We start from the raw sequence: 25234 nt of genomic DNA on the forward strand, positions 1-25234 counted from the left end.
GAGAGTTAGGTGCTTGAGAATGGGCTTCCTGGGAGTCAGGCAGCTGAGCTGGGAGTCACCTAGCCAATAGAATATGCAGAAGTGAGGCGCTTAGGTGTCTAATTCCGGGCTGCAGGGAGGCACCTCCCTCCATTGGGATTCACAGCTGTGAATCCTTTCCTATGTTAGGGGCCTAAGATGGGTTAGTCCTCTCATGAAAAATGAAGAAGGTGGTGTTTTTCTCCTTATACACTATAGCAGGGGTGGCCAAACTGTGGCTCGCGAGCTCCATGCGGTTCTTTTAGTTAAAGTGTGGCTCACAGAGCCCCATCTCCCCATTCTCCACCTACCAGACTCAGGGGGCTGGGGAGGGCGGGAGCTCGGGGATTCTGCCCTGCCGTGGAGTAGTGGGACTAGGGGCTTCTACCAGAGACGACTGGTGCCTGCTGTGAGTTGGGGGGCACAATTTAAAGGTTTGCTCCCCCCAACAGCTTGAATCACACACCCCAGGTACTCCCCCCTCTTACCGCAAGTGGCCCCTCCCTGCAGCTCCCAGGCGTTAGCTCCACGTGGACAGGTAGCGGCAAAGAGTCTGGAGCTGCAGGAAGGGGCCACTGCTTTAGCTCTGTAAGGAGAGAGAACCACGAAAGCAGCAGCTCTTCCCGTGGCCACAGCTCCCAGTTTGTCAGCTCCAGCAGCTGCCTTGCAGGGAGGGGACCCGGTGGCACCATGTGACTGAGTGGGGCCAGCAAACCCTGGAAAAAAATTGGGGAGTGGGGAGATCATGTGGGGTCAAGTGTCCCGCGCCATGCGTCACCTCTGGCTTTTGCCCATCAGGGAGGGATTCTTGGGGCTTCAACCCTGCAGGGTGTGCCTGCTGGGGCTCAGGGCTTCAGCAGGAGGAGGCTGAAGCCCCAATAGGCACCTCCTGTGTGGCTGAAGCCCTGGAAGGCATGCCCTAGCTCTCAAACTTCTGAAGATTGTTGTATGTGGCTCGAAGCATCAGTAAGTTTAGCCACCTCTGCACTAGCCTGGTGGTTTGGGCATTCACCTGGTATGTGGGAGACCCATGTTTCAGTCCCACTGCTTCAATTAATATTTACTTGTACAATTGGAAGAGTTTCCATAGGAGCGATTGGGAGACCTGCCCCAAAATATCCCACAGCCCAGTAGTTAGGACACTCTTCCTGAGAGGTGGGTTCAGATTCCTGTTCCATGTCAGCCAGAAGAGGTATTTGCTCCCACCTCCCAGATGAGTCCCTAATCGCTGAGCTGTTTGGGTATAAGAGGAGCACCACCTCCGCCATCTATGGGGTTAGGCGCACTCTGAGAACACCTACTGGATTGACCCCCCTGCAGGTGAGAGAGGTGGGAAAATGCCTAGATTGCAATTCCTCTGGAGTTCAGGCATGAATTAGAGTGCCAAGCCACTCGGTGGCATTGGGACCTAGGCAGATTTGTTCACTGGCAAAAGTTTAGGTGCCATAGAACTTAGGCACATCCAGAATTAAGTGGCAGCTGAGAGAGGGTTTAGAGGATCTCAGTGGCACCTCAGTGTTGGATTTAAGTGCCTAAAGTCCCTTTGTGGCTCTACCCCTGAGGTTTATATACATATCAATATGTTTATATAATTAGTCTTTAAAACTAAAGTAATAAATAAATTTACTAGATGACTTATTTCCTTTATGTGCTTTGCTTGAAGTTAGTGCAATATAAACACTTAATCTTTAAATCAAGAAGATCATTAATTTTATTGGGTCCTGGACATGTGAAGATTTATGCACGTGCCTAACTTTACACATTTGAATAATTCTGTTGAACTCAATGTGACTACAAGTGTGTGATGTTAAGCATCTGAACCAAGTATTTTCAGGAGTGGGGCCTTGCACGTGAAATGGTAAGAATGACTTAATTTTAATTTTCTAATATTGTTTTACTAATCCAGAAACAAGATCAAGCTTTAACTAAATCTACTTAATACATTTACAAAATGATCATTCAAGTCCAGCCAAATCACTATCTGTTTTACCGCTTCTCTTCTTTTCCCTTCCCTGTCACAGGCAAATTATTTATTTTGGAATGATTGGCCTCTGATAGCGACCTGGATGTGGGGGAGAAAAATAGTTTCATTATAAATGTGAATCTCCAGATGTACTTTGGTAGCACTGGAGAGTTAAAGAATTAGTTGCACTGAAATATGTAGCATTTGTGTATGCTTTTTCATTGTATTGGCTATTTTAAAGAGGGGCTCTAATATAACTGTAAAATGTAAAGACCCAAAGCCAACTGAGATTTACTGTCTATTTGGGAGGACTAGGTGAGAGTTGAAATTCACTAATATCTTAATTTTTTTTATTAGTAAAGGAAGTTGCTGACTTCTTTAGGGTGAAACAGTGGTGTTGTGCAAATAGGAATAAATTAAAAAGCTGTTGCCCATTTAAAAACAAACAAACAAAAAAACCATGATTAACAATTTAATGTATACATGCATCCACTTCTCTGATTAACAATTCTGGTTACATTCTGTTCTTTCTGGTAGTTTGAGGAGAGCATATATGCCCTTCAGAATGGCACATGTTCATGTTCATTGTCCTACTGATCCACGTGAATATCCAGAATCTAGATGTGTGGTCAGATTCCATAACTCTAGGAAGGAAAAGGAATTAGACATGGTGTAAGAAAACTAACTTGTAAAAGAGAAGACACTGATTTGAATAGAGATTTCACTTTGAGCCTTCTAAGGTGGTGATAGTATCATAACTACATTTTTTTAGAAAGACTTTAAAATGTTTGACACCATTTCTTTAACATACATTAACAACTGTTGTATGTTGTTTCCCTTGGAAAAGTGGTGTATGGAAACTACATATCAAAAGAGAGGTGCTTCACATAGGCTTTTCCTGCCTTGCTAGCTGTCTCCTCATTTGATCTAGCAAGAGAGTTATAATGCTGAATTGGTTACAAATTATTTTTGTGGCAACAAACTAATGTCATGCTTGTGACTTAACTGCAGTCTCACACTGAAAGAATGCTTACTTCAACATGCACGTATAACAGGGGACAGAGAATTATTAGCAATATAACTAGCCTTTTGTATGAATATTTTTCTAAACAAACCATCCTCTCCTCCACTCTAATTCCTATACTCCTCAGTGTGAAAATTCTTCACAGATGCTAACCAGAGTAGTCTGCTAATTATCACTTAGTGGCTATTTGTCATATTGATATTTGAGCCACTTTATAGTCTTAATTCATATTTAACATTTGTACTTTTTATTAATAGGTGTGTTTTTGTGATACTTTCAAAATTCTTTGGTAAAGCACGGAATATCCTTCTTAAGGATAGAACTAGTCCTTACAGCCACCACCCCATCCTTCAAATTCCCCCTCAAATTGACAATTGATGATTACTAGATAGATAACTGATAGACTTTGTTAGACTGTTGCCCCTTTTGACCTGAGCAGCTAATCAAAGTTGGGGCCCTGGAGATGTTCCAGTTGGAAGTAGAAATTGGTGATAATCAGGTATTTCTTTAATATAGTTCTATTTATTTACAAAGTCCTGTGTTTCTGAATCTAGAAGGAACCAAGAACAAAAGGAGCAGTTTCTTTAGCCAGCCCCAAACCCAAAAGTTCTGTCTTGCTTTTTCCAGGGTCAGACTGTGCTTACTGGCTCCTGTGTCCTATTAGGCTTTTTGTTTTCCTCTGCCTTTTCTTGCTGTTCTTGTCTGTGAGCGGCCTTAGTATCTGTGTGTTCTCTCACTCCCACACAAACACCATCCCAAAAGCTCCTGGGCAGGTTCACACACCCCTTTTGGTTTAGGGTTGACTTGTATTTATAGTTACGTTAATTGATGAGTGAGTTCATACTTCTCAACCTCAAAGATGCTTTAACCCAACCCATAACAAGGTTTCACTGAGTTCACAATATATTATTTCTAAAATGTAGCCAAACCAAAGCCATCTCTCTGTGCATCTGTCTGGCCAATGTAAACGTGTATTCTTGTAACCTTTCCCCTAACCTCTCCTTGTCTCCCTTCTGATTGTTACGAACACTTGTTGCATTTCATCTTAATTTAGTTTAAAGTTTAGAGCTGGTCCACACTGAAAACTTACATCGGCATTGCTACATCTCTTGGGTGTGAAAAATCCACACCCCGGAGGCATGTAGCTATGCTAACCTAACCCCAATGTAGACAGCGCTGAGTCGATGGAAGAATTCTTCTGTTGATCTAGCTACTGACTCTCAAGGAGGTGGACTAACTACAGCAAGGGGAGAAATCCTTCCGTCGCTATAGTGAGTGTCTAAACTGAAGCACTATTGTGAGCTGGTGCTATAGAGCCCTGCAAACCCGTGGATATCTGCTGAATATCTGCGGGTATCAGCATCCGTGGATTATGGATCAGATGCAGATATAAATTTTGTGTCCGCACAGGGCTCTACTGTGCTGTTCTAGTATTTTAAGTATAGATGTAGCCTTAGATCGGGGTGGGCAAACTTTTTGGCCTGAGGGCCACATCTGGGTATAGAAATTGTGTGGTGGGCCATGAATTCTCACGAAATTGGGGTTGAGGAGGCGGAAGGGCTCTGGCTGGGGATGCAGGCTCTGGGGTTGGGCTAGAAATGAGGAGTTCACGGTGCGGGAGGGGGCTCTGGGCTGGGGAAGGAGGTTGGGGCACGGGAGGGGGTCAGGGTGCAGACTCCGGGAGGCGCTTACCTCAAACAGCTCTTGGAAGCAGCGGCATGTCCCCCCTTCCTCTCCGGCTCCGATGTGGAGGTGCGGCCAGGCAGCTCCGTGCACTGCCCCGTCCGCAGGGGCTGCCTCTGCAGTTCTCATTAGCCACAGTTCCCAGCCAATGGGGGTGGCACTTGGGATGGGGGCTGCGTGTGGAGCCCTCTGGTTATACCTAAATGTAAGAGCCGGAGGGGGAGACATGCTGCTGCTTCTGGGAGCCTTGGCACGTGCGTGTGGAGCGGTCTCCGACCCTGCTTCCCGGCTGGAGCGATGTGACCCGCAGGCCGTAGTTTGCCCACCTCTGCCTTAGAGGCAGAGACTGTCTCTTACTGTGCTTATACTGTTCTCTGTACAGTTGGATCCTGTAAATACTATTGTAATACAAATAACTAAAAAACAAGACCCAACTACTTCTGGTAGTTCCAGCCTGATAACTGGTAGAACAATGATTTTTTTCAGCACAGGTAAAAAGGAAAATTATCTGTTTGTTGATGGAAGTCTAGTCTGAGAGGGCAGTGAGATTCTCTGTGGAATATTCTACTTTTTTCATGGTTCTCTGTGTGTCCATTTATGGTAAATTCATGAGATTGTAAAGATGTTTGATTTAGAATTGAATCTATTCAGCTAGCTGCTAATTTTAGTTTTAAGTGTGTTGGGTTTTTGCTATGTGTCATGACAATGTATGTCTCTTGCAGTGTTTTAGCCGTGCTCCCGCCCCCTCTGTGCCCGTGCCACTGCCCCACCACTTCCCCGCCCCCAGTCAAGCCAGAAGCTGGAGGGGACCTGGGGAGCCTGGAGCCCTCAACCTGCCGGGCGTGGGAGGGCCCAAGAGCAGCCCCATTGTAAGACCCTATTTTCAGTTACTTATAACTTAGCCATACTTTAACCATTCAGGCTGAAACATTTTATGCTGGGTGTCTATCTTGGGCAGAATTTTGTTTTGGAAAGTATCAGTGAAAACAGTTTAACCATTTTCAAGAAAGAGGTTAGGGAAAAATGTTATTTTGCCAATATTCAAAAGTTCTTACGCTTGTTCTATTGAGAAATTTTAGCGCTTCCATTCCTTGGAGGAGGGAATCAACTTGGGGTTAGAGGTGCCTTTTGCTGTTCTTGTGAAAACTCCCAAGAATTTGGCTCAGTTGTAAGCCTCTGGAAAAACAACATTTTCACATCTTCAGTAGATCTTTGTTAGAGGCTGGTAGCTAAATTCTCCCAAGTTTCTATCTACAGTGAGCATGCCCCACTCCAGGGCTGAGCACGATTTTTCCTGGAGTTGTCCTCCCCACTGCCAGGGCCACAGTGGTCCTGGCCACTGGCATTGTGAGCAGTGAGACACTGTCACATGTAGTCTCAATTCTCCTCCTGCTGGTGCACAAACAGTTTGGAAGAAGAAGCACAGAGACTAAAGAGGGAGCAGGCTCTGGAGATCAGGGCAGAAGGGTCTGTAACTCCTAGACATGCTTCCTTCTAGAATCAGAAATAGAACTTGGGATATCCGAGTACCTTTGTTCTCTGCTCTCTAACAAATCCATGTAAAACCGATTGGCTAAAAGTGTCCCATCCTTCCTCTAGTGGCTGGTCCACATAGAGTATACCAGCCTACTACTTCTGTTGGTTACTCTATTAGCTCAAATGGTAGAAATCTGTGATTTGGATCGAATGTTTCTAACACTGCTGATGACCCATATGGACAGTGAGAATGGTTCTACATGATGTTTTGTTTTGTTTTTTCAGTTTGCTTTTTTAAAAACCTGTGAAATTATAATTTAAAAAAGAAAGCTACAATAAACAGATGTTAAAATGGCAAAGTCTAGTACTCAAAAGTTAGGAAATGCCAGAATTAAAGTTACTTGTGCCTCCGTATGTATATGCATTAGGATGCAGTCCTTAATTATATGATTATATACTATTTTTTCTAAATGCTCCCTGCCTCATTCAGTGCCCAAGTTGAATGGTAGTCACTGAATAGGTAGCTATTAAATATTTGTTTTTACCCTTATTCATGCCTCTTAAGAATACGTAGTGAAGAAGAGTGACTGGAGGGAGTCTACCCTGCTTGGTATTCTTGGTCATAAAAGGTATGGACTTAAGGCTCTCTTCCATAAGATATCACTACCATGGCTGTGGTCCTAATGATGCAAGGAGGGATAGCTCAGTGCTTTGAGCATTGGTCTGCTAAACCCAGAGTTGAGAGTTTAATCCTTGGGGGGAACCGCTTAGGGATCTGGGGCAAAAATCAGTACTTGGTCCTGCTAGTGAAGGCAGGGGGCTGGACTCAATGACCTTTCGGGGTCCCTTCCAGTTCTATGAGATATACACATATATGTGTGTATATATATAAAAATAAAAGGAAAGTTCTTCCTGCTAAGCATATAGCAGGCACTGCTGGAAACAAATACAAGGAAGAGAAACTATGCTGCCTGTGACAGAGTAGCCTTCCCCTTAAAGGCAGTAGTCCCTAGTGGTCAACCAACCTTCCCAAGAGGCATGGCTCTTTACGGATTTGAAATGTCCAAGATAAGGATCTTAGGGGGATATGGATAGAGAGGAAGAGGTCCTGGGAATGAATGGTGCTTGGGAGGCAATCCCACCACTGTATCTTTAAGGGGCTTAGGGGAGGAACCTTGCAAAGACAGGGGCAAAGCTCCCCTCCTCACTCAACCAATTTGGAATTAGCTGGGAGATAGGGAATAGCATATATGCTGCCTTTACTACCTCATAATAAGGCAGACACCAGCAGTAGAAGATGGGCCTACTGACCCCCTGAACCTGAGGGCTAATTAGGGGGAAAGTGCCAGCTGAGAGAGGAACTGGCTAAGGCCCTCCTGAGCACTAAATTACAACTCAGATCCAGGAGAGCTAGGAATTTCTTGTTTAAAGAGAGGGATAATAAGTGACTGAATTTCCCAGCTCCAGGAAGAGGACTGGGGCTCCTGCTGTAAGGAGAGAGACAAAGACTGAACGGTAACTGAGGGGATTGGGAACAGAATTCAGAGGGTGGGCTTCAGAGGAAACCCTGAAAGCCAGAAGAACCTTTTGTTTATTTGGGACTTTTGTCATGGACTATTTTTACAACGTTTTATAATAAACCAGCCCAGGGAGGGTATTACTGAGTCAAGAGACTTGAGGTTGACTGACTGGGTTGTTGAGAGGGAAAACAGGGAGTACCTGAAATGCCACCCTCTGCCTAAGGGGGCACTGCAGGGAAGTCATGTCCTGGGACACTGCTGTCAAGTTGGCATGACTCCAGTGGGTTCCCTTCTGGTAAGGGACATACCTTGGTAGTAAACATAGTTATCCACATAAACTAAATAGCAAAAAGACAAGATATTCTCAAGAACATTGGACATTGTTGAACTGTACAAGATGCCCTGGGGACAAAAGTAATTAAAATTATCATAAGTGCAAGTGGAATTGGGGGGAAATTTTTTGTTCCTTTTGTGAAATAAAATTTGAAAATAGAACATAAGGTATGAAAGTCTTTTTTTCATGTATGTGTGCAAATTACATAATACCAAATATATTTTTATACATAATAAAACCTACAACAGTGTCACTTTTTTTGTCTCCATGTCTGTATACAATAAATGATCAGAAAGTAGGAGTTACTTCAAAGCTAATACCTCAGTCCTGGTCTTAGTTTGTTACTCCCCATATATTGTTCCATTTTCTAGATATGTCTGGCACATTTTAGTGTTTGACTTCGGTTGTAGTAAATAAATGCTTTGCAATTCTAAAATTAAGGAAAAAATTAACAAAAATTGTAAGGTAAATCAAATGTGTTTAGACTGGTAGGACCCAGTTTCAGGAAATATCCTTGTCCCAAAATTCATGTGGAGACTGTGAGACTGTCACTTTGATTTTAGTCCTATTTTTGGGACAGTTGGCTTGTCTGAAATATTATGGCAGAGCTTTCATCAGAAGGCACAGCTGAGAACCTGCCAAAAAGGAACACGGGAGAATGACACTTCCTTATAAACTATACAAGTAAAATCAGACTAAAATGAATAGCTAGAGAACACCAAGGAAAAAAGCACATTGTGAGGATGTGGATATTTAGTTGACAATGCAACCAAAATCAGTATTAAAATTTATGTTTATAACGCTTTTTGAAAAACAACTTACTGGACAAGTGTTGAAATGAAAGATTTTTTTATTCATAGTTTTTCATAGTATTTTGTAAATTACAGGCCTGAACCTGAAAACACTGTCAAGTATAGTACTTCTGCTGCTGGAAATCAATAGTGCCACTTCTGGTAGTAAGCATAGTAGTAAGTGCTGACAAGACCAGGATCTAGGTTGTTTTTTTTTTTCCATGAAAAGATTAACATTTTGATAAGCTTTATGGCCGTTGCCAATTTATAGTAGAATATTTATTTTCACAGGAGAGTCATCTGTCTTTTTGGACTAAACCATTTACAGAGTGATCAGTAACATTTGAGCATTTTCCATCCTTTGTTTTACAGACGGTTTTTTGTATAAGAGAGACAGTTTTATTATTTATATTCCCCACCCAACATTCTGATCCTTCCTCCACTCCATTACTTGGTTCTCAAAATATTTTATTTTGTGCACCACCAAGAAAGGATCTGAAGACTGCAAGTGCTCCACAAAACATTACATTTTTTTGTGAAGTGACATCTTATACTAAATTGTGGATAATCCCAGTTGTTGTTTTGGTCTCACTGTCCTGTATTCCCTGTTAATTCCTAATGAAGTCTTAGGCATCCATCAAGGAGGAATCCTCTGGATCCATACATGGTTGCAATAAGTAGAAGAGAGATGTCTGTTAGAATAAAAGCCTCATAATCCCATTTTCTTTTGAGACCTGTCACTGGAGTTTGGAAATCCTTGGCAAATTGGGTAGGCTAATCGGGGACAAACGAATTTTTCCTACACTCTCAAGGACAGTAGGGATGATGTGACTAAATTAATTTCATACAGTGATGAGAAGTTGAGTTAGGACACTGCAAATGTATCTTAGTGAACTATAGTTCATTCAAGATTAACTGTCAATTAGAGAAGTCATGTAAAGGTATATAGATTCTGTAAATGACTATCTGAAACTATAGACACAACAAGGTGAGTGAGGTAATATCTTTTATTGGACTAACTTCTGTTCGTGAGAGAAACCATAAAAAATATTACCTCACCCACCCTTCTCTCTCTTATCCTGGGACCGATGCAGCTACAACGCTGCATATAACAATATTTGATACTATGTCCTAAGTAGGTGTAATTTGAAAATGTTTGTCTGCTGTGCTAAGGAAAAGGAGGGTCTGTCAGAGAAATTGGTCACCACCCTCTGATACTGGGATTGATCTACAATCTAACGTAGAGTGGCCTGTGCAACAATGACAGCTGGCTGTAGTTCTAAGAGACTACACCAATTGAGCATAGCTGGAGCATAGCATATGCCAACTATACCTGCTCCCGACCCTGACACACCACCTACGTTTGGGTTGAATGTGAGTGGGTGGTGCAGGAGGCAGGTATATTGGCTTTATATCAGCTGGGACTTCCCCCACACCAGAGAATTTCCTAGCTGGCCAGATTTAGAATTTTTGTCCTCTCGGGTGGCACAAAGCCATTAGAATGCAACTGAGCATCTGGCCCAGAGAATACACAAACAATATGGAGCAGGAGAACATGGTGAAGTGGCTGGCTGGAGCAACAATAATCCAAGCTGCAGAAGCTGTAATAGTAGGTTCCAGTGGAAAACTATCATTTCTTCTGTTGGGAAAATGACTGACAATAAGATAATATACCTAATTTCCTGTAGAGTGACCGTTCCACCAAAAATATTGATCAGCTAGCAAGGAAATAATAATTCTAATAGGTTATATGATCCTCAATTGACTTCCAGTTAATTCTGATGCTGTGGGAAATGTACTGTTTGCTAGAATTTTCACTGCAATTGTAGCTGGATTTTTGTGTGAACTTTGATACTTTTCTAATTAGTGTCCTGTTAATGCAGTAGGAGTCATGTGTTAAAATGGAACACATGCATGTACCAGATGAAGAGCTAAAGAACAGCTTGTGTTAAATTGTGGACTTTTTAAAGAAATCAGCTGTGTTAAAGACAGTTTGGTTATCTTTTTTTTTGCTGGTGAAATGTACATATTTAAACTAAGACATTCAGCTACAGTACTTCCGGAGTGTATGAAAGATTTGGTGGACTGTAGCTTCTAATGTTTCCTTTCAACTTTGCTGCAAGCATGGCTTTCGGTGAAATGTCATTAATGCTTGCTGTCATTTTTCTGGATTCTTCCCACACACAGCATTAGAACACTTAATACATTTTACAAGATATACTTGGAGTGTGGTACTGATGGGAAATAATCCACAGCTAAAAATAAATTCTTCAGGTGTGTGTTACAATTTCCACTCTTGTGTAGATGACACCCATGATATCTTTCAAGAAACAATGTGCTAATGTTTTCTTCTATTAACTTATTCTTGGCTTTGGGAATCCTAACCAGAATAGCAGGGGGATAAAGCTTGGGACTTTAGGATAAAGACTAGATGGACAAAATGTTATATGCATTTTACTTCATCAACCCAGTGTCCGTAGAATAATTTAATCAAATACAAAGGTGAGAGTGTTTGAATTGATATAGATTAGACAAAGAAATAGCCATACACCTCTACCCCGATATAACGCTGTTCACGGGAGCCAAAAAGTCTTACTGCATTATAGGTGAAACCACATTATATCGAACTTGCTTTGATCTGCCGGAGTGTGCAACTCTTCCACCCCCCCTCCCCACCCCTCCCCAGAGCACTGCTTTACCGCGTTATATCTGAATTCGTGTTGTATCGTGTTGCATTATATCGGGGTAAAGGTGTATTTCCTAGATTATTTAAATGTTATGACAGCATCAAAAATCCTCCATTGGGATTGGAGCCCCATTATACTAGTGTTGTACAAATACAGAAAGTAAGCCTTTCAGGGCAGGGATTTTTCTATCTAAAGACCCAGATGAAAGGTAGGGAATGAGTGTACCGTGTGCAAGTAAATGAATCTGCTGAAGAGTTGGCATAAGTTTATGTGTATTGGGTATTTTTAAAAAAAATCAGGTAGAGGAAAGGAGGAAGGATATATGAAAAGTCTGGAAGGATAGAGGTAGCATGTTTAGGGCTAATGTTTTATCCTTAAAAGCAAATATGAAATTACCACAGAATGGAGGATTCAGGATTTGTTTTGTTTTTGGAGTAACGAGACAAAAGTTTACTTGAAACATCTTTAATTTTATCAAGTAACTTTGCACTTGTATAGCTGCTTGACAACCTTGGTATTTTAATTAAGTCCAGCGTATTCCAGCTATTAACTTGCAGCTTGCCTGTTTTGACATGTATGCACTGAGTATTTCTCCTTTAGCTGTTAGTATAGCTCTATAAATTTGCCATGATTTTTGTGCAATTATGATTTTCTTTTCTTGTCAGGAAATACTGCATTACATGACTGTGCAGAATCTGGAAGCTTGGACATCATGAAGATGCTTCTTAAATACTGTGCAAAGATGGAAAAAGATGGCTATGGAATGACTCCCCTTCTATCAGCCAGCGTGACAGGTCACACAAATATTGTGGACTTCCTGACACAGCATGTACAGACCAGTAAGGCAGAACGTATTAATGCTTTGGAGCTTTTAGGAGCAACATTTGTGGACAAAAAAAGAGATCTGCTTGGTGCTTTGAAATACTGGAAAAGAGCTATGGACATGAGGTACAGTGACAGGACTAATATCCTCAGCAAACCTGTGCCACAAACACTAATTATGGCTTATGACTATGCCAAGGAGGTGAATAGTGCAGAAGAGCTAGAAAATCTTATTGCAGACCCTGATGAGATGAGAATGCAAGCGCTGTTAATTAGAGAACGTATTCTTGGTCCTTCTCACCCAGATACATCTTATTATATTAGGTACAGAGGTGCTGTCTATGCAGACTCTGGAAACTTTAAACGATGCATCAACCTATGGAAATATGCTTTGGACATGCAGCAAAGCAATTTAGACCCCCTGAGCCCTATGACAGCCAGCAGTTTACTATCATTTGCTGAACTCTTTTCCTTCATGCTACAGGATAGGGCAAAAGGCCTCCTAGGCACCACCGTTACATTTGATGATCTTATGGGAATACTGTGCAAAAGTGTCCTCGAAATAGATCGGGCTATCAAACAAACTCAGTGTCCACCTGACCAAATACAGCTAAACAAAGCTCTTTCTATCATTTTGCATTTAATTTGCTTGCTGGAAAAAGTTCCTTGCAGTCCAGAACAAGACCATTTTAAAAAGCAGACTATTTACAGGTTTCTTAAACTGCAGCCTAGAGGAAAGAATAACTTCAGCCCACTTCATCTTGCTGTTGATAAGAATACTACATGTGTGGGTCGTTACCCTGTTTGCAAATTCCCCTCTCTACAAGTTACTGCTATACTGGTGGAATGTGGTGCTGATGTAAATGTCAGAGACTCTGATGATAACAGCCCCTTGCACATTGCTGCACTGAACAACCATCCAGACATCATGAATCTTCTTATCAAGTCAGGTTCACACTTTGACACCACAAACTTGCATAAACAAACTGCTAGTGATTTGCTGGATGAGAAGGAAATGGCAAAAAATTTGATCCAGCCCATAAATCATACTACATTGCAGTGTCTTGCTGCTCGTGTTATAGTGAATCATAGCATATGTTATAAAGGGAACATCCCTGAAAAGCTAGAGAACTTTGTGTTGCTCCATAGATGATAGTATGACAACTGTTGAAGCACGAGTTGGTGACATTAATTGTTGCTTTCTCAAGCACTGTTGTGATACACCAGCGTTCATTTAGCTTGACCTATCATGTTCTCATTGGCTAAAGCATCATTAGCATCAGATCTGCAGAATTGGCTACCCAGTATTTAATATGAATATGCCATATAATATATTTTGTGGATTATTTAGAAATGTAATGCCATATTTAGACTCTCTCTTAAAATTGTCTGCCAAAGGCTTGTCTACTCTGGTTTTATTTGCCTGTTGGGTGTTTGGGACGGAGATTAATATTTTTCACTGGTGTCTTTTTACTATTACTGGTATGTGGATTTTATACAGTTGGAAGGTCATCTTTTTTTGTTTTTGCTTGTGCATTTCTACTCAAATTCTGTTTTTTTCTATGAACTCATTGCTAAACTGAACAAGTTGTATGGACTTGTTAACATTTGCAATTACCATAAGTGCTTTATCTTCTCTATGCACTGGCTTAAACATGACTGTTGTGTGTTAGCATATTTCTATGCAGCAGTTGGCCAACTTCAGCTCAAACAGCATTTTTTGCAGTTTTATGGAGCTTTTTCTGAGAACACTTCCTTCACAGCATGACAATTTTTGGAGCTATGTGTCAATTGTCCAAACTTTTTGGGTTGACTTTTATTCTAGCTGTATCTGAGGTTGCTTTCTCTTAGTCCTCTGGAAATGTGCTAAATTTGGGAGAAAAATCTATTCTTGTTCTCTTGGTAACCCAATTGAGATTTAAGTCTAAGTCATTCTGATACATCATGCAGCAAAGGGAAGAGTCCTTATCATGTACATCTGACTTTTTCCCTCTGCACTAATGTCTTGTTTGTGCTGATTGTGTGACTAGATGTAGAGAGTTTGCTCAAATTTTTAACCTCAAACTTAATAATACACTTGAATAAGAAATAAATTGAATGTATGCAGTAGTCTGAAATTACAAATCAACTTCCTTACCTACAAAAGGAACTAAAGCATGTTGGTGGCATGATACCTAGTCAAACCAGGTTTAGACATCTAGTATAATTATATTACCTTGGCAGAGAGCCACTCATTATAATATATCTCAAATTCCATAGCAGTGTCCCTTTCCTTCATTTTAAATATACCCTTTTAGATAATTTGCATGCATTTTTCACCTCTCGTATTGTCAGCCATACTTAAACACCAGAGGTTGTGGTGTGTACATAGCTTCTATTGAAAGTTACCTATTTTTATAATATTTGCACAACAGCTTAGCTATCTCAGCAGAAAGGGCTCTTTCAACTTGATTAGAAATCCACAAGTGAAGATTCTAAATGAGTAAGATTCAGGTAATTAATATAATTCAGCACTTTATTGTTGATTCAGAGTAAAACTTATTCTGGCACATTAGCCCTACAAACGTTTTTAAAATGTTCTCAAGAGAGAAAATTATTTTGGGTTGAGTAGAGTAAAACTTACTGCCAGCCTCAATGGTCAAGCACAGCGAATGTCATTTGACTTGGCATTTATTTTCAGTGATGGTCAGTAACCATACTTAATGGGTTTTTTTAACTCCAGAAATTCAGTGGGTTTATCTGGACTTTCATCAGATTATGAACTTGCAAAGATAATAGCAGAGGAATTTCAAAAGCCAAATTAATGACACTAAGGTGACTTGAGCTTAGTGGTTTTAGTTTTTTAATTTTATTTTAGAATATTTTTGTCTTTGATGTTTGTGAATGTCATTAGTGATGAGTACATCCTTGACAGTGTGTAAAAAGGCAGTGCTTTCCTTACCTTTTGGCTGTTTAGGTATTCTCTCTCTCTCTTTCTCTTAGCTTGTGATGGAAAGTGAAGCGGAGTGGCTGGGTCACCCTCAGATCTTGATGACTTTTAAACAGCCAGCAGTCATGTCAGAAGCACTGTCTTTTATACATATTTCAAAGTTTGAAAACTGCATAAAATATATTGAAACAACTTTCTATTTTTTGTTCCATGGCACATTTGCATTGTTTGTATGAAAAGCAAAGTATGAGTTAACTTAATTTCACAAGGATATGAGTAAATTTCTATTCAATTATTATCTGAATTTCTTTGATTTATAATTATTAAAACACATGCTACACCAATTGTTGATCGTAAGAACAAGTTTCATTACTTCAGCTTCTTATTTTCAACATTCTTCCTCTTTCGCTTACCATTCTGCAAGAAGATTTAATTAATAATCAACACCACACTGTAGGAATGAGCCACAGTGTGGTTGGAGCTCCAACATGGATAATAGAAAAAGAGATTCTAGAACATTGTTTTTTGTATTCTAGAATCTGTGCTGCTCTTCATTGTTAATAGTTTAAATTTCTAACTTTAAATGGGATAATGGATAGCTATAGTTATTTGGTTGGACAGTTTTCTCCAAGAGTTTTACCTTTTGAGAGTCCAGAACTGTGATTTAAAAACAACAGGAATACTGTGCTGCTATTATGGTGCTAGCAAAATTTCTGAATTAGAAAACATACCCATGAGTTTTCTGGCTACAAAAATCTTAGGGAACAGATCATTTTCTTTAAATAGTGATCCAATGAAGGTTGCCAAGTCTTAGTATGAAAGTTTATTCTACTGTTTGTTTCTAAAGAAATGTATGCAAATATCGTAAAGTATGGGAGCGACTAATCTCCTGTGCATGTTTTCCCTGTATCTCTACCAATGTACCTCTATCCTGTCCTACAGCACCTCTGTTATTCCGAATTTTGCGTTTGTAATGGGATGAGGCCACCTAATGAACTTTTATGATCTCCAGGTATTTAAACCTAGGCTTCCAGAGGGTAATGGCTGGCACATTTAAACCTATCTGCCACTTAGCCGCCAACATTTACATTACCTTTTCTTAATTTTTATTTCACTTTCAAATTAAAGCAGTCCAGACTCCATTGGAAGGTAATAAGTTAGGGTGCTGTGGGCTTTCATTGAGTTTGTAAATAAGGCTCTAAATTTAGCTGTCCACCACCTGTAACAAGGTTCTGATTACTTTTGTTCCTGGTCGTGTTACTCCTTTAATACTGGGAATGGAGTTATCCTAGTGCAACACAGGGATGCAAAATGCAGCAGCACTGTTAGCTGGAATTGAAGTATGCTAAGGAACTAAGGACCTTCAGAACATGATGATGAATTATTTTTTTTTCTCCTTTCTGTCATTATTTACTTAACACCCTCTTTCCCCTTCCCTCTGTTATCTTCCTGTTACATATTTCTGTAACTGGAATGTACTGTTCCAGAGGTACCAACCCAGTGCTACACGTGAGTCAAGGACATTATATACAACCTTATGCATTTTTGGGGTACAACACATTTTAAAGTATTTAAACAATCTACAGCATGTTCCTAAGAAGATGGGATACCGATACCCCCTAAGAGGCCTGCTTGTTGAGCGATGTGAAGGTAGATTTTTTTTATACATATGTGCGCGCACACACACACACACACTCAAAGGAGTTTTTTATTTTTTATTTTTTGTTCTTCATCCCACTTAAAGTTTTCATTGGAATACTTCAGCCAGGGAGATGAGAATTACAGTGGTATAAAATGAAACTTTCTTCTTCCCCCTCAGAGTGTTATGGTGAAATTTATATTTCTCTCTCTGTTTTTGCCATCCTAATAGCAAGTACTCTCCATATGTTTGTGCTATCTTTGGTGGTTCTGACTTCTGTAGTGCACAAAGTAAAGATACTTTTTAAAGTATGAGTGTGATGGTGTTTCAGCAGATGCAAAAGGTAGACTTTCTGACATTCAAATTATAATTTAAAGTCAATATAGTGTCTGTGAAGGGGGCTGAACTGAAAGCCATCTGTTATCTGCAAATTATGTACAGCAGTACTAATGTAAGTTTTCCCTCTCTGTTCCAGAACTAAACATCCTTCCTGCACTGGAGGACCAAAATTTTTGAGGGAAAGGGTGAATTTTTAGTCTTCATCAGTACTCAATCCTTAGTGTCTCAGATAGCGTTTTGTTGTGATATAGACATCCATTCTTTAGCCACTTAAATGAGACAGTCAACTCATTTCATGTAGGTCAGCAAATAGCTGACGGATGCTAAATTCCAACCTGGTTTTGAGATACCAATCGCAATCTCTCAGCCATCCAATCTCATTCCAAACCCATTCTGCAACAGCTCTTGATAGAAAATATAGGTAAATATTTCCTAGCTTCCAAAACAGTCCTCTGTTGAGAACTGCTTTTAAAACTGGATGAACATAAATTATTTCCATTTTTTTGAAAAGCTATTTTAAAAAAGGAATGGAATGTCATGGCAGACTTTATACAAAAGGATAAAATCCTTATTAGGAAAAACATCTGTATCACTTCAGTTTTCATATCAATTGCAAAGTAATAGTAGCTGTGTATGTGACTACTTTATGCTGCAAATTTCGTTAAATGATATTTCAAATGGAAGGAGTAGAACACTGACTAGGTTATGTAATTTTGACAAGTGAATATGAAGACATTGTACTAATGTTGATCGTCTTTACTGTAAAGTCAATTGACAGGGCATGGTAATTGGTATTACAAAGTAACAGTGGGAAAAGCGTTGATGGCAGTACATTGTAAAAGAGGGAAAGAGATAATCTGATCTAGTTTGAAGGACACTATTTTATACTGTACAAATCCCTTGGCTTCTGTAAATGTGAAAATAACTGTTGTATGGATTTGGACCCTTCGCTGATGGCAAAGTGGAAAAGTGATTGTTTACCTGATTTTTTAACTCATTTTGTATAAACGTCCCATCATGTCACAGACTTCCTATGCAGGGCTAGCTCAGTGTATTGAAATACTGCAATTTCTTTTTTACGTGAAGTAATTAAGCTTTAATAGAAATGTAAAAAAGGAATAACAAACTTTTCTCTGCTCTTAATCTCTTTAGGATCCAAAATACAAATTAAATTAAAATTGTTTTGGAGAACAACTGACTGAGTCTATATGTTTTCTTTAAGGGCTACTACAGCCTTTCTAAGAAAGAGGGCATTTTCTGTCAAGGTAAGAATGGCTAAACACTGATGCTACAGCTTTCGACATTTCCTCCTGCTGCTATTAATGACTGTATCCAAAAGGGAACTACACATGACTGCTGTCTGTAATGGAACTGTTTGAGTTCTGAATACAGGCATCGGGAGAAAAATTAACTTCAAGCTTCCAAAAGACATTGTAGCTGATGGAGAGAAAGTACACACAATTAACAGACTGTTAATAGTGCCATTTTAAATGTTAAATATTACATCTGCTTATGTTTTTACAGCATAACCAAACCTAATTAACAGTTTTCAGAACAAACTTTAGGAAGACTCATAATCTGTCACCAAAAAGTTAGCAAAAAAGTGTGGTCTCTGAAGCCTTTTTCCTGAAGTTTACAGAATAAAAAAATATAGGGAACTGGAGTGCTGGGAGTGGAGGTGTATAGAGCCATGAGATGATCTTCTCTCATGAGCGGGCTGCAGAATGCAAAGCTTTGAACCATGTTTTCATTGTTTGTTTTATTTGGGATCTCTGGAGTTAGATTATTTTTGTAGTGCCCCAAAAAGAGTAGTAGGCAGTGCTCAGTACTCTAGTTTGCTCATTTAGATTTAGACATGACACAATGAGTCAGAGTAGCAAGCAATAGGGAGAGGATGAGGTAGACCAAGGAGTTGTACAGTGAGAATATGCAGTTACTCAGATAAGCAGCTGCACATTTTAATGGTTCAAATATATGTTTTTTCTCAAGTATATTTGACTCATTTTTTGGGGTAACATAGAAGAAAGGAGTTTTGTCCTGTGTGAGGCAGAAGTTCAGTAGAATGACCAGGGCATTGGTGAGGCAAGATGTGGCTTCTGTTCAGTCAAATCCCGTATCTAACTTTGGAGGAAATAGCAATGGGAAAACGTGTGGACCAGCAGCATTATGGCTCTGCCTGATCTCGCATCGTAAACATAAACTGTTATACAAACATAGATTTGTTTTTCTGTTGTTTGTGCTTGGTTGTCATTTCTTACCATTGACACAGCACAGTCTTTGTTATGCTTTCAGCCATGTTCAATGCACCATCTATCTAACTCAAGTGCAACCTCATCTGATGTTTTTCCAGTAGCTTTTCCCCCCAATGGAAAATAAAACATGGTTTTAACATGAACCAAATAGGAAATATTGAAGCGGAAAATAAAACGTTTATATAAATTGTATTCTTAGCTAGATTGCCTATTAGTCTTATGGTCTGATGGATAATGAGAGAACTTATGTTAGTAGAAAGAATCTAGAATTGGGACATTGCTGCTGCTGGGCCATGTTTAGGGGTAGAGAGCAGTTTATGAGCAACTTGCCACTTCCAGCCTTGCTACAGCAGACTTTTAGATGGCTGTTCTACTTGTACAAATCCAAATTAAAGTTGACAAATTACAGTAACTCCTCACTTAAAGTCGTCCCGGTTAACGTTGTTTTGTTGTTACATTGCTGACTAATTAGGAAACATGCTTGTTTAAAGTTGTGCAATGCTCCCTTACAACATCCTTTGGCAGCTGTCTGCTTTGTCCACTGCTTGCAGGAAGAGCAGCCCATTGGAGCTAGCTGGTGGGGGCTTGGAACCAGTGTGGACCAGCAGCCCCCCTATCAGCTCCCTGCTTCCCTAAGTTCCTTGTGCGGAAGCCGCCCAGTAGGCTATCAATTGCTGACAGATCAGCTGTCCCTCCCCTCACTGCCATGTGCTGCTCCTGCCCTCTGCATTGGAGCTGCTCCTGGGAGCTTCCTGCTTGCTGTGAGGGGGGGAGAAGGGGGCTAATAGGATATCCCCCTGCCCCCTACTTACCCCTTCTCTATATAGAGCGGGGTGGGGACACACCATGAATTGAGACCTTGCTGGCCGCAGCTACTGTCTCAACTTCCTGATCGACTTAAAAAGACAATGTACTTAGAGTGGTGTCAGAGTACTTAAAAGGGCAATGCGCATCTCTCTCTCTCTCTCACACACAGGGTGTGTGTCCCTGTCTGTCTGCCATGCTGTCTCCCCTCCCTCCATTCGTGCTACCTTGTAGAGTGTGAGGCTATATTAACAATGTGCTAACCCTTGAGGGCTCAGCCAAGTGCTAGTTCATCATTTAGCAGTAAGACATTCCCTGGGAAATATCCCACCCTCTGACTTCACCAAGCTTCACAATCATCATTGCTGTGTACAGCATTAAATTGTTTGTTTAAAACTTATACTGTGTGTGTGTATATATTTTACTTAAAGTTGCATTTTTCAGGAACATAACTACAACGTTCATAGAATCAAAGAATATCAGGGTTGGAAGGGAGCTCAGGAGGTCATCTAGTCCAACCCCCATCCCCAGACAGATTTTTACCCCCGATCCCTAAATGACCCCCTCAAGGATTGAACTCACAACCCTGGGTTTATCACGCCACTGCTCAAACCACAGAGCTATCTTCTCCCCTCCCCCAAGAGAGCAGGATTTTCAGTACAAAGGGGAAACTACACAAACACAACCCTGAAGGGACTCAAACCCTCAATCACCTGATCCGAAGTCAGGTGCCTTAGGCTACACGGTGTTACCTTAGAATTGGATCATGCTGTCCATTCCTTCTGCCAATGTAGCATGTTGTTGCTGATTGGAGAATGTATCAAATATACTGAACATGTCTGTCCTGTGAGACCAAGCTTCCTCAATCTATAAATTTGTCATTAATTTCACATGCATAGTCTCTTGAAAAAACAGGAACAAGTATTAATTTTTTTGTTGTTTAGTTCCTATACTGTGCCCGTCACTGTCGTATCTGAGCACTGGGGCAGCAGCGCTTTTACAGATCATTTTTCTCATGCTGTTGACTTCCAAGTTACTGTGCTCAACTGTGTTCTATTTATGCCATGGAATGTAATTGGAAACATGAAATCTGCAGCAGCACAAACTCTCCAGAACCACACAGAGGTTTATCTGCCTGTTTTCCTAAATAAGGTGAAAGAACAATGTATGTCAAGTTTGTCTGGAATTAATAGTTGTAGACAAGTTACAAAAGCCTGCTAATCAGGTTGGGGAGAAACAGTGAATTCAAATTTAACTCTTTGAGCTCTGATACTGTTGACACTCGCGTTGATGACAACTTCAGGAGGAGTTAGGTTCGGGGAAACACTACGTAATCAGATTTGTATGGAGTGATGCAAATAAAATATCTGATCTACTCAAGAAGGACAACTCTTCCTTACTTTAACATGCTTAAAGTTGTTATGAAATGGGGCTTGGGAGAGGAAACTCTTCAGTGGCTGACAAAGGTTAAGACTTGGAAGGATTATGGCTTGAGAAAACATACTTGCCACCTACCATTCTGAAAACTAATCATACTAGTCGATGTGGAAAAATCCCTGTACCATCACACTCCATCCCAGTCCTTGGTCCGGGGTGTTCTCCTCCTACCCCTTCAGAGAGCACTACCTCTCCCCAGGGCTCAGCCCGCTTGCAGTATCCAAGAGCTGCAACCCGTCTTCCCTCTTAATTTATTTTTCTGTGTATGGAATGAATGAGTCCTGCTAAGGAAATTTAAAATTGGGGAGCCCAGTTTCTCCTATACCTGATCCCTTCATCTCTGACCATCCCTCTCTGTTTCCTCCCCAAGCTTTTCTGCCGCTTAATTCCCACTCTCCTCATTCTCTTCCCTGCCACTTCTGTACCCCTTCTGTCTTTGTTTCCCCCCTCTTCCTCTCTCCCTTCTGTCATCACACTTTTTTCACAGCTGCTGCCTGCTCTGGTTGATGTTGAAATGGGAATTGAGGGCATCAGCAGGATTGGGCCCTTGCTAAATCTTAAGGTTCTTGTACTCTTGCTCCTTACAGTGTACGGGTTTTTTGTTTGTTTTTCATTTAAACAAAACTGTATTGGGAAATGGGTGTGTCAGAAGAGACATGGGCTTCACCATGATCCTAGCTATGCTTTGTCTCCAGCCATTCTCCAGCTACTGAGCAGAAAAATAACTTGGCAGCTGCTTACCATCACTGGAATTAATATAAGGTTGGGTTTGCCTGACTAGCTGTCCTGTTCATCACTGTTTATCTTCTGCAAGACTCTGGATGGGTACTGGGCAAGATCATGCCCTTAGTGAATTGTTATAAATCTGTAAACAAAGCACTCAGATAGCACTTATAGTGGATTCCTGTTCTTGAATGGAGGAAGGTAGTTAGAAGCTCCGCCCTCTATTTAAAAGCCTGTGATGTGGTGGTTCTAACCCACTGCACAATTTAGTACTTCTGAGGAACGGTCCTCAATGAGTCCATTTTTCAATGCATTTTAAAAGTTTCACTAGTTTTGTCTATTCAGGAAGTTCCAGTTCCTTTTTTGTGACCCTCTGTTGTACTTTTGTACTGCAGAAGCATGTGATAATATTAAGAATGTGCCATTCATCTGCTTCTTTTAAAATTGTGTCTGCTACGTAAAAGTGGGGACCTCGTTAAAACCAACCTGCACGTGGGAGTGAGCCTCCCTCTGCTGCTCCACAGCCAGGCACTAGTGGGGCTGATGCTAGCACTCTAGAAGTGCTGTTGATTTCATGTTCTGGGTTGGGCTTTCAAACCCCACCCCCAAAAAGGCTTCCGAGACAGAGATGTGGCCTGTTGCAGCTATTTTTAGAGCACCAGTGTGAGCCCTGCTAGCCTGAGTTTGGGGAGCTGGGCTGGGAGGCTCATTTCTGCCTGCAATATAGCAGTCCATAGGCAAGAGGGACCATTTCCTTATACTATTTGTAAAAAATCTAATCTGCTGGAGCAAAATAAAAAATAGCACTTTCCAAAATCCATTTTTCAATGCGTGTGGGAGGGAGATATTTCTTCTGCAGAAGGACCTCATACCATTTGATGCTATCTGGGCAATCAGATGGCTGAATTTTTGGAATTTTCCTGTGTGATCCTAATCTGGGGAAGTGTTTGATTCTGAAAATGAGAAAAACAGAAGAGGTTATGAGTTTTACAAGACTTTTTTTAAAACTCCTAGTACTCCCCCATCTTTAACTATTCCTTGCCTCATTCCTTACACACACACTGTAGTCTGCTGAAAGATACTATAAAATTATTGGATTTAGCACCAGCCATAAAAGTCTGTATCAAACAGTCTTTAATACCATTAGGAATCATTTCTTAAGAAGTTTCATTTTTAGTTTTTCTCAGGGGAGGGACCAGCACCTGTGGCTTGAGTTGTATAAATCACCAGGAAAATGGATTGTTTTATACATGGGTTATAAAGCATTTACAGTAACTTAGTGTTCACTTTTCATATGCCTTTAGTCCAAGAGTGGCATGACTGAAAGCCACAAGGTGACTTTAAAAAAATAAAAAAGGCCCATTGCCCTGGATAGAAAGACCAAGGGCTGAGGAGAAGCAATGGCATCAAAACTCCGTGTCCTATTAGTTCACCTGCTTGCCAGTTATTGGCCGCAGCGGAAGCCCAGATGTTCAGACAGGTGTATCCTCTTAAGTAGAAATGGTTTACAAAGATTAACATTTTCAATAACATGACACTTAAAACTGCACATCTAAACACTATTTTGTCTAGTGATAGATACTCTTAGGCCTTGTCTACACTACGAGAGTAGTTCGATTTTACTTAAATCGAATTTTTGGAATCGATATTGCAAAGTCGAACGTGTGTGTCCACACTAAGGACAGTAATTCGACTTTGTGAGTCCACACTAACGGGGAAAGCGTCGACATTGGAAGTGGTGCACTGTGGTCAGCTATCCCACAGTTCCCGGAGTCCCCGCTGCCCATTGGAATTCTGGGTGGAGCCGCAAATGCCTTCTGGGTAAAAAAAAGGTGTCCAGGGTGCTTTTGGGTAACTGTCGTCATCCGTCCATCACTCCCGCCCTCCCTCCCTGAAAGCGCCGGCGGGAAATCAGTTCGCGCACTTTTCTAGTCAGTGACAGCGCGGACGCCACAGCACTGCGAGCATGGAGCCTGCTGCAACCATCACTGCAGTTGTGGCCGCTCTCAACGCCTCGCAACTTATCATACACCTTTCCCTGAGGCAGATGCAGAAAAGTCAGGCGAGGAGGCTACGTCAACGCGGTGATGGCCTGAAGTCTGAGAGTAGCACAGACCTCTCAGAAAGCAGGGGACCCAGCGCCGAGAACATCACGGTGGCAATGGGTCATGTTGATGCCGTCGAAAGGAGATTCTGGGCACGGGAAACAAGCACTGAGTGGTGGGACCGCATAGTGCTGCAGGTCTGGGATGAATCCCAGTGGCTGCGAAACTTTCGCATGCGGAAGGGAACTTTCCTGGAACTTTGTGAGTTGCTGTCCCCTGCCCTGAAGCGCAATGACACCCGGATGCGAGCAGCCCTGACTGTCCAGAAGCGAGTGGCCATAGCCCTGTGGAAGCTTGCAACGCCAGACAGCTACCGGTCAGTCGCGAACCAGTTTGGGGTGGGCAAATCTACCGTGGGGGTTGTTGTGATGCAAGTAGCCAAGGCAATCGTTGATGTACTGCTGCCAAAGGTAGTCACCCTGGGAAACGTGGAGGCGATCATAGATGGCTTCGCAGCGATGGGATTCCCAAACTGCGGTGGGGCCATAGATGGAACTCACATCCCTATCCTGGCACCGGAACACCAGGCCAGCCAGTACATTAACAGAAAGGGCTACTTTTCCATGGTGCTGCAAGCACTGGTGGACCACAGGGGACGTTTTACCAACATCTACGTGGGATGGCCGGGCAAGGTTCATGACGCTCGTGTTTTCAGGAACTCTGGTCTGTTTAGACGGCTGCAGCAAGG

The 25234-nt window shown here is 41.3% G+C and overlaps 1 protein-coding gene across 4 annotated transcripts in view; it reads left to right on the forward strand.

Annotated features, from left to right (window-relative positions):
- FEM1C (fem-1 homolog C) overlaps positions 1 to 18420 on the forward strand; it is a 44261-nt gene extending 25841 nt beyond the window's left edge. For all 4 annotated transcript variants that reach the window (XM_054032228.1, XM_054032227.1, XM_054032229.1 and 1 more), the window contains exon 3: positions 12162 to 18420. In XM_054032228.1, the coding sequence (XP_053888203.1) occupies positions 12162 to 13471 (1310 nt within the window). In that variant the 3' untranslated portion in view covers positions 13472 to 18420. The remainder of the gene's footprint in view (positions 1 to 12161) is intronic.
- Positions 18421 to 25234: the final 6814 nt, after the last annotated feature.

The sequence above is a fragment of the Malaclemys terrapin genome, chromosome 6 (genome assembly GCF_027887155.1).
Source record: "Malaclemys terrapin pileata isolate rMalTer1 chromosome 6, rMalTer1.hap1, whole genome shotgun sequence".
Lineage (NCBI taxonomy): Eukaryota > Metazoa > Chordata > Testudines > Emydidae > Malaclemys > Malaclemys terrapin.